This window comes from Pseudopipra pipra, chromosome 24, assembly GCF_036250125.1.
Source record: "Pseudopipra pipra isolate bDixPip1 chromosome 24, bDixPip1.hap1, whole genome shotgun sequence".
Lineage (NCBI taxonomy): Eukaryota > Metazoa > Chordata > Aves > Passeriformes > Pipridae > Pseudopipra > Pseudopipra pipra.
In genome coordinates, this window is record NC_087572.1 from 1,061,472 (window position 1) to 1,071,601 (window position 10,130).

At 47.1% G+C, this 10,130-nt stretch overlaps 1 protein-coding gene across 1 annotated transcript; it reads left to right on the plus strand.

The window, feature by feature from the left end:
• The first annotated feature begins 606 nt into the window (after window positions 1-606).
• On the plus strand, window positions 607-9,608 carry PSMB2 (proteasome 20S subunit beta 2). The gene is made up of 6 exons (XM_064634895.1): window positions 607-748; window positions 1,771-1,893; window positions 2,289-2,359; window positions 6,669-6,831; window positions 8,425-8,474; window positions 9,375-9,608. The coding sequence occupies exons 1-6, from the start codon at window positions 658-660 to the stop codon at window positions 9,480-9,482; spliced, it is 606 nt and encodes a 201-aa protein (XP_064490965.1). The 5' UTR covers window positions 607-657; the 3' UTR covers window positions 9,483-9,608.
• Window positions 9,609-10,130: the final 522 nt, after the last annotated feature.

The following is a 10,130-nucleotide window of genomic DNA, read 5'->3' on the forward strand; positions in this document are numbered from 1 at the left end:
GCCCTCATTACAAGAAGGACATTGAGGGGCTGGAGCACATCCAGAGAAAGACACGCAGAAGAGAGTGTTCCAGAGGAGGGAACGGAGCTGGGGAAGGGGCTGGAGCAGCAGGAGCAGCTGAGGGAGCTGGGGGGGCTCAGCCTGGAGAAAAGGAGGCTCAGGGGGGACCTTCTGGCTCTGCAACCCCCTGACAGGAGGGGGGAGCCGGGGGGGGTCGGGCTCTGCTCCCAGGGAACAAGGGACAGGAGGAGAGGGAACGGCCTCCAGCTGTGCCAGGGGAGGCTCAGGTGGGACATCAGGAGGAATTTCTGCCTGGAAAGGGTGACTGGACGTTGGAAGGGGCTGCCCAGGGAGGTTTGGAGTCCCCACCCCTGGAGGTGCCCAAGGAAGGGCTGGAGGTGGCACTCAGCGCTCTGGGCTGGGGGACAAGGTGGGGGTGTGTCACAGGTCGGACTGGAGGCCTCGGAAGTCTTTTCCAGCCGAAACACGGACCCGGACCCGGACCCGGACCCGGACCCGGACCCGGACCCGACCCCACGCTCCCCGCGCCCCCTCCCCGCTGGGCCCAGGCTGGGGCCGCTCCCCCGCCCCGCCCCTCGGCCCCGGCGCCGTGACGTCATCAGGGCGCGCCGGCAGCGGAGCCGCTGTGTCACCGCCATGGAGTACCTGATCGGCATCCGCGGCCCCGACTTCGTCCTGGTGGCCGCCGACACCGTGGCCGCCTCCAGCATCGTGCAGATGAAACACGGTGAGATATGAGGGGGTTGCCCCGGCGGCCCAGCCCCGCCCGGGGGTGTCCCGGTGCGGTGTCCCCGGCCGTGCCCGCGCCGGGCGGGGTTGGGGCGCTCCGAGGCCTCGCTGGGCCCCGGGGGAGGTTTTTGCACAGGTAAAGGTGCGGGGAAGCAATGCCGGGGGCTCCAGGTGGGGTTTGGTCGCTGTAGGAGATGCCAGGCCGCCTCTGGCGCTCGGAGCCAGCCCGCGGCTCAAAGGGCCGCTCTAAAGATCCCAAACCTGAGCCCGGGGCTCAAAGGGCCGCTTGTAAAGCTCCCAATCCTCAGCCACTATAACTATGTTATATATATATTATTATATATAAACTGTTCTCCATTATTATATATAATAAACACTGTGTTGGGTTCTCAGCTTTAACCTCCCTGTCCAGCTAAGCGTTGACTTGCCAAATAGTTATTTTTCACTAAGGAATATATATTTAGAATGTAGGACTTAGTTTGCTCTTGAAGGGGAGGGTTAGGGGCATAACCCCATAAATTTCACATAATTATTTAGAATATTGGTGTTTGCTGGTAATTGCTTTAATTAGTAAATTAATTTCAGCCTGGAGAAGAGGAGCTTTGGGGCGACCTAATTGGCCCTTCCAGTACCTCAAGGGCTATGGGAAAGATGGAGAGAGACTATTTACAAGGGCCTGGAGTGGCAGGACAAGGGGGAATGGCAGGGTTAGTTTAGAGATTAGGAAGAAATTGTTCCCTGTGATGGTGGTGAGGCCCTGGCACATAAAATGACAAGTAAAAAGAGTGTCTGGAAAAGTCTCGGTCACGTAAACTTCTGATTTTTGAGACTGCTGGATATCAGGGGAAGGGAGTCATTTGTCAGGGTTTGCTCAGGAAGACTTTTTTTGGTGGTGTTCCAGGTCATGGTGCACTTATCCAAGCCTCTTTCTTGCTTCTAAAGAGTCCTGGTGTGTCAGGATATTGGCAAAATAATTTATTCCTATGACCACAGCTCTCAGTGTTGTTTCTCTCTGCCTAGACCATGACAAAATGTTTAAGATGAGTGAAAAGATCTTACTGCTGTGTGTGGGGGAGGCTGGAGACACGGTGCAGTTTGCAGAATACATCCAGAAAAACGTTCAGCTCTACAAAATGAGAAATGGTGAGTGAAGCAGGACAGGTACTGGAGGTTGGGAGCAGAGGTGGGGTGATTTCCAGGTGAATGTTGGTGGAAAGGACTGGGTTTCTGTGTCCATTGCATGCCAACTGTTACCACTTCTTCTGATATATTGGACAAAAAAATTCAAGCTACATGTCCTTAATATTTCAGTTTTTTGTAGCCACGTATATTGCCATGGTCTGTACAGATGAGCTCCCCAGGTTCTGAGGGTCCTTTTTGTGCTTGTAGCTTTCAGAAAAAACAGGAATTGGAGAAAGGACACGGCACTGCCTCACTAAAGAACACCTCTTTACTTCAGAGCAGGAGTGGGAAGGCGGGAGGTGAACCTGAGCGTGGGTTTGTGCTGTTCTCCACTGAGTGCTGCCCTCTCTCCCCAGGGTATGAACTGTCTCCCAAGGCAGCTGCAAACTTCACCCGGCGGAACCTGGCGGACTATCTGCGCAGTCGGGTGAGTGCTGGCTCAGGGGCATCCCACAGGGAACGTGCCCATCCTCCAGGAATGGAGTCTGAGCAAGGTGGGACCTGCTGTCTGTGCTGGTCAATTTGGCAGGGGCTGCCCAGGGAGGTTTGGAGTGCCCAGCCCTGCAGGTGTCCCAGGAAGGCCTGGCCATGGCACTCAGTGCTCTGGGCTGGGGACAAGGTGGGCATCGGGCACAGGGGGGACTGGTGACCTCGGAGGTCTTTTCCAACTTCAGTGGTTCTGTGAATTCACGTTGCTGAAAGGATGTCTTAGTAAAATATAACTTTATTTGCTTGCTTAAAAAACTTATCACTTATCAATAACTGATACAACTGCAGACTTAAAATTCCAGCCTTGGGCCCAGTAAACACTTTGTCACTCGCTGCAGACGTGAAGTGAATTAAACCCCTTGATAAGATTGGGAGTTTTCATGCAAATGCACCAAATCCGTTTAATCTTCTTGGGAAGTGATTTTGTAGAGCAAAGCTGTTTGATGTACTTAGCAAAACAAGTGCCTTTTGTAAACAGCAACATGAAGCTTTCAGTAAATATCAAATCCGAGTTGGAGCTGTGTTTTCAAGTTACTGATCTGCAATTACTGATGTTTCTTGTGGTGGTTTTTTTCAAAGTGTGAAAAGATGTTGTGAAGGGGCAAATGGACTTTTAACAATCCAAGGTCAGGAAGCATTTCATTGAGAAGAATGTTAATGTGTTATATGAGAGAAAACAGGAAGAAAGAGGATGTTGAGAATGAAGTTGACCAACTCTGTCAGGGATAGAGCGTGGGATGAATTGTGTTGCATTCTAACAATGCACTGCTCAGGCCTGAAATGAGGTTTTACAGTAGCAAATAAAGACCAGTATTAACCTCAGAGCTGTATTGTTGAGAACTATACGTGTGTGGAGTGAGAGTTCTCCAAGAACTCATCCCCAGGAGCAGCCAGAGATTACTGTTCTCCTTTCTGGCGTGGATCACAGCTGCAGGTCACAGCTTTTCCTTGGGGGTCCCTTCCAGCTCAGATGTGATTCCACACGACTCATCTGGTTTAAATGGCTTCAGCCAACTCCATGGCTGGTAGCTGGTGGTTGGCAGTGATGCTGTTTGCTTTGGCTGCTGTTCAGGTGGGATTTGGAAGGTCTGTGTGTGTTTTGTGCACCTCTGTGCAGTTTTTGAGGCTGATGGGAAGCAGTAATGCTTGGGGCCTGGCCCTGGGGGCTGCCTGGTGCTGGTGGCTCATGTCAGGGACATCTGACCTGCACAGATGAGACTGAGTGTCCTGCCCCACTTAGACAGAGGCAGCTCTTTCTTACTTATGATTTAAAGTGCCTTTAACAGGCTTTTTGGTGGACTTGCCCATCAGGATCGATGTGGCACCATTGTCTTCCTCTGTGCCACATCCCTTGAGGCCTGATCCTCCCCGTGGCTCCCCTCCTTCCTGAGCCCACGCCTGTCTTCCAGCTCACCTGCTCCAGATGGGCAGCACAGTGGGGAGGACACTGGCAGAGGCAGATGTGTTTATTTACCGGAGACAAAACGCTGCTCTGGTGCAGATGGCAGCGCCCCGGGGCACGGCGCTCCCTGACACTGCTGTCACACTACACTGCTCCCCACACTGCAGGGAGAACCTTCCTCTCCAACCACAGCACTTAATGACTTGTTTGTGGGATTTAGAATTTGATAATACAAGCCTTGCCGTCAGAATTTGTGTTTGGTTGTTTTTTTTTTCCCTGTGAATTTTGTTACGTTTCCGTCATCCTACGTGGGATACCAGAGGGATTAACACTAGTGCTCAGTGTCTATTTGAATTGCATATGGGGTTCCTGGAGGCTACTGGTGTAATCATGTGGATGGAAAAAATTAGAAATTAAAAAATCAGAAGGTAAAACATGCCAGTGCCTCCTGTCAGGAGTAGGAAAATAGTTGAGAAGTAAAAAGTTTGGTGGGGAAAATGTAGTTTCTTGCTGTATTGGCACTCACCGTGTGAAGCTGTTACAGAGGCCTGAAGGTGTGTGAGGGGGAAAGGTTAAATTGCAACAGGACTTTCTCAGGCATTAGAGACTTGTTGGAGGTGAGTGGTGCTGCAGTGTGTGGTGACAGGACAAGGGGGAATGGCCTGAAGCTGAAGGAGAGCAGGATTAGATGAAGTCCCTTCCGACCCAAACCATTCCATGATTCTGTTCTTTCCTTCTCCAGCACCTCTCTTGGTTCACCAGGTGCCAGGTTTAGTGCATTTAACTCACTGGTGAGGTTGTGTGTGTGGGGAGTAGGAAAAACAACCCCCTGTCCCTCTAAAGGTGATGAAGTTCAGTCTCTAGTTGTGATGCTGTTTAATTATAGGTGACAGGGTCTGGCTGGAGTCCAAAGGCAGCCTGTCAGCCCCTCTCCCTGTGTCCACACTTGGCAGGAAACTTCCTGGCTCCCACCTTTCCCCCCTTGCTGTGACTTTGGCTTCCGCCAGATGTCACAGGGCTGTGTCACCACCACCCTCCTGAGCTGGGGCCTTTAGCACAGCTCTGCTCTTCAGCTGCAAATTCTGAAGAATTTCACACATTTCCTAATTGCTGTCGTTATTTTAAATCAAACAGCAGTCAAGTGCAAAGCTACTGGGGCTGGGGAATGTGTCCCTGTAGGAAGAGGAGTTTGGGATAAGGAACTCTGGGTGTCAGTCATCACTTGTTTGGTGGCCCTTTAACCACACCAGTCTTGTAAAGAGTTCAGAACTGTTGGCATGGATTGAGTCACAGAAGCCAAGGAAGGCTTGCCTTCAGGATAAGCTAAAGGAATGGGATGTACAAGAAATTCCAGTCCCATCATCGAGGTGTTATGCTGCAAATTTCATTTATAATCACGGGAGTAGCAAATAGATTATGTAGATTTTCTAATGTTTAAATCCTGCCTTTCTTCAGTAATAAGGCATGGGGGATAATTATTTACATTTGAGTTTTAAGAAGTCTCAGAGACCATTAGCAGGAGAACTTACAACTGAAAATCAGTTTACAGATGGGTTTAAGTGTGTATAACACCATTTATTTATGGTTGAGTATCTCGCATATGCCAATGTTGGTAATTCCAAGTCACACAATAATTTGAGTGATCTTGTGTCATGGCTCTTAAATATCAACTTGTGTGATGTTTCAGAATAAATAAATGATGAAATACAGCCTAATTAAACGAATACAGCTGCGTTGTAACTTCTTTCCAAATATTCTTGGATGCTTTGAAGATTAAATCACACCGTTTACAGTGATGTTTGATATGTAACTGAAGCCTGCTTTATTCTTGCTTACTGTCTGAAAGTAAAAATACAGTGTCCTGTGATTTATTTTTTTCTTGCGTGGAAATTCACTGTACTTAGCATCAAAATGAACTTTTTCCTGCGATACAGTTAATGTTTTGGCTTTAGGGTAAAATTCTGTTTGCTTTTTTAATCTGTTGGTTGCATCATCATTTTTTTCTTATTTTGTTGCTTTGTTGATCCAGGCTTTCCAGCAGTTTAGAGATATCCTGTTAGTACAATTAATTTAATGAGAAACATTATGTAGATATGAAAATACTGGAACTGTATAAGAGCTGCTTTTAAAAATACATACAATTCCCAAATTTTTTTCTGAGCCTGCATTTAAAAATAACACAGTGCACGTGTGTTTCATGGTCTTACAAAGTACAGATCTTGGAAGGAGATGTGGGAGAAGAGGGGATGTTTGATTTGTTCATGATGGTGGAACACTAAACCCAGAACATGGAGGAAACTGCCAAAGATTAAACTTGGTACATGCAATAAAAAAAAATCAAATTGCCAGTGAACAGGACCCTGTGTGTAACTGTGTGAGAGCTTTTATGTGCACTGGAACGGGCCGTGGTCACCGGGAGGGGACTGGGAAAAGAGCAGAGAGCAGGTTAAAGGAACAAAGAGTTCTTAGAAACTGCAAAATGTCCATGTTGTGCTCACGTGTGGACAGTAAAATGCTGTATGTTTTACACTGAGATGAAAGAATCTGGTGTGAAAACCACATTGGAGTTGGAGTGTGCTGTGAAAGCTGTAAAAAAGCCCCAAACACGCCGGTTTGCAGGAGAATCAGAGTTCTATGGTTTTATTTGCTGTGCAGCCCATGTAGCCAGGAGAGCTGATGGTTTTTAGGTTGAGACCCACGATGTGCTGCAGGCAGGGCTGAGGCAGCATGTTATGGTAAGGAACTGTGGCAGCAGCAGTGCTGCTGTTCTCCAGGTGCCACGGGGAGTTGGGATCCCAAGGCCGAGGTGTCAGTGCTGTGGTGTAAAACATCCCTGTGTTTGCAGACCCCCTACCACGTGAACCTCCTCCTGGCTGGCTACGACGACCACGAGGGCCCTGCCCTGTACTTCATGGACTACCTGGCAGCCCTGGCCGAGGCTCCCTTTGCAGCACATGGATATGGAGCATTCCTCACCCTCAGCATCCTCGACCGCTACTACAAACCGAGTAAGTGGGGTCAGGGACAGGGAAATTCTCCTGTTTCAATTTAGGTCTTTTAATTTATCGATCAGTGAGACTGACATTTGCCAAATCAGGTGTGATTGCTGTGGTGCTAGAGATTGGAACTTGACTTTTTGTTGGATAAAGGGAGCTTTAAGCGTTGCCTTGCTGGAATGGTAACGTGAAACTAGGCAACTCCTGAATTTTTTTTTCCTGATTGCAACTTAGACTGAAGTGAAGGAAGTTTCAGTTCCTGGACCATTAGCTGCTGGTAGTCTGCTTTTAATAAATAACAGTTTGATAACATTGTCTTCCTGCTTGTCTGGTGGCTCTGACATGTCCACTTTCCCAGATTATCAATCTGCAGAGGGCAGTCCCAGATCCTATTGCTCCATATCTTGAATTGGCTTTGTGTGTGATACATTAAAAACATTCAAGTGAAAAGATAATCCTACTGAGATTGTCTCCAGCACTCTGAAGTGGTGGTGATTAATCATGGAATATGGAATGGTTTGGGTTGGAAGGGACCTTAAAGCTCATCTTGTTCCACCCCCTGGGCAGGGACACCTTCCACTATCCCAGGTTGCTCCAAGCCCATCCAACCTGGCCTTGGACACTGCCAGGAATGGGGCAGCTTCTCTGGGCAACAGAGAGGTTTTGGATTGATTTGCAGTTCTGTGCACGTGGCAGCTGCTCCTTGTAATTCTTGTACATGTTTGTACCTGTCTAAAGTTTTAATTTTAGAATCATAACCCACTGCCAAGGAATGAACATGGCCCCATCCCCGCTGTACAAATGAGGAAATTTGCAAAGCTTGGAATATTGTTAATCTGACATCTTTGGCTTTACCTACAAAACAACTTCACTCCCGTGTGCTGTTTAAGTTAATATCTCTGCTCTGAGATTAGAAATCCTTTCATCCACCTCCTGCAAGACATGTAGCTGTAAACTGATAGTTTTATTCAAATGGAATTTCTGGCTGAACAGTGGATGCAGATCTGGAACAAAGTGTAGAAACAAATTTTGAGAGATCCACAGACCTTGGTTGTTTTCCAGTCATGTCCCTTAAAAATTCTGTTGCTCCATTTCCACCACTCCTCATGGAACGGAGAAAAATAATGACCTGCAGTAGGTTGCCATGGCTTGTCATCCCTACAGAGTGCTGGATTTTATCCCAAAGTGTTTGAATAGCAGGAGCATCCCACACGTGCCTTCCCCATTATTGAGCTCGTCCCCAGCAGGAACGTTGTTGTGCTAAACCCATCTCCACCTCCTGCCCCCGGCTCGCAGCCGGCCTGGGGGCAGCTGGAGCTGATCTGGGGCTGAAATCAACTCGAGGAGAGGGAGGCAGAGCCCGGGCCCTGGCCATGGGAGGCAGAATTCCGTCATGCTTCCCATTCCCTGGAACAAATCGATTCTCAATGGCTTGTTGCGGCGGGAGCGCGGCGGTGCAGGGACATCTGGAAAGTGTTTGCTGGGAGCTGGGAAGGAGAGAGGTTTTGGTGCTCAGCTGAAAAGTTGTTTAAATTTAATAAAGTTTCGGCGGAGAGAGGGAGATGGCCTCTAATGAAATCAATCTGTGGATGTTTTCCCTTTCAGGTATCACACGTGAGGAAGCCATGGAGCTCTTGAAAAAATGCCTCGTGGAGGTGAGTTGCCAAACTCGGGCCCTGGTGATCCTGAGAAAGGGATGTTTGTTTGCATTCATTCGCTGAGACTTTCCTGTTCCCCTTGTCACGTTTTTCTCTGCCTTTGCCAGAAGGGTAATAAATGCACGTTGGCCAGATGTGGAGGAGCTACTGAGGGAAGGGATTTGTGGGCACTTGTGTTGCCTTTGCACGGTTCACGTCCTCCACAACCTTAAACTTGGAGCTTAATTGCTTTTCTTTACTTCTGCTTCTTCCGTGCTTAGCATAATATTGATACAGACCTTTTCCTCTGATGGTTCTTGTGAACATCCTGCAACATCCTTCTGTCACTTGTGTTACACTTAAGCACTCTTAGAATTATATACTAGTTCTTTTCCAGCCTCTGAAGTGATACCTGAAGTAAAGCCTTGACCTTAAAGTTCATGACTAATCTTAGTGTAAACTAAGACTCCAGATATTTCAGACACTAAGGCTTTTATTGTAGGAAGGTAGTCTTTATCCTTGTCTTTAAGAGATTGAACCAAATGTAACTCTGGGAAACATCAGGCAGAAATGCTCTAAAGAGGTCCTGCTTGAAGTATCTTTGTGATAAATGCACTTTGTGCCCAAAACTGTAGCCCACTCTAGTCTTCCTGCTTAATGTTAACATTTAAGGCCTGTGAGTTTTGCATCTCTAGCCTGGGCTTGTCTAACGTGGATTGTCTTACAACAGAGGACAAACTCACCCTAATTCATTCCTGAGCAGTGAAAAAACCCACCCTAGTTCCAAACATTTCAGGTCACTAGAACCAGGATGGAAATTTTGTAGTGCAACAGCACATCTCTTAAATTATTTTCTCCTCTTTTATTAAAGCTTTGGGTGAATCTCATCTCTTCTGTCTCTGTGTCTTTGCTGAACAGCTCAAGAAACGTTTCATCCTGAACCTGGCCTCCTTCAACGCCCGGTTCATCGACAAGGAGGGCATCCACGATGTGGACAATGTACCCCTCACAAAACTGGAGTCCTAACCCCCCAGATCTTTCTTCAACAGCCTTCTTGTTTTGTTCACTTTTGGGTTTGTTTTTTTCTATTCATTTGGAGCACACAAGTCATGTGCAGCAGTGGGAGATCAAATAAAGTTTGACATTTATATAGCCAGTTTTATCTTTTTATTCCACTCATCCTTCCTGAGAGGATTTAAGTAAATTGTTCCACAGTGAAGGTGAAACTTGATTTACTGTTCATGGGGGCACACTCAGGTTATTTATCTTTCCTCTTCTGATTTTACTGCTCCCCAAATCTTCTTTGTGGGAAAACTGTATTTTCTACATGGCACTGTGCTGTCATCTCTCCTCATCCTTAAAGCTCAGCAAACCCCACACAAGTGTTCCATGCCAATCACACACCACATCTACTTTATTTTTCCAAAGGTGTTACCACTGTTTACTTTACAAAATAATAATTAGGTTTTCAAAGGCTTGGTTTGCTTTGGATATAATTTTCTTTGACTTGAATTAGATTGAAACAAAGATTTTCCCACAGAGTGGAGTTTAAAATGCACTTTTAACTCACCTGGCCATGCTTACTGGGAAAGAGGTTTCTGCTGGCACAGTGAGTTCATAACTACTTTAAATAGAATTTAAATAGTATTTTAAATAGAAACTGATGTATCAATT

Excerpts from the sequence above, each read along its gene's own strand:
- PSMB2 (XM_064634895.1), top strand. The coding sequence starts at position 658 with ATGGAGTACCTGATCGGCATCCGCGGCCCCGACTTCGTCCTGGTGGCC. Across the intron at positions 6,832-8,424 it reads CGACCGCTACTACAAACCGA|GTATCACACGTGAGGAAGCC; the intron begins GTAAGTGGGGTC and ends TTTCCCTTTCAG. Across the intron at positions 8,475-9,374 it reads TGAAAAAATGCCTCGTGGAG|CTCAAGAAACGTTTCATCCT; the intron begins GTGAGTTGCCAA and ends TTTGCTGAACAG.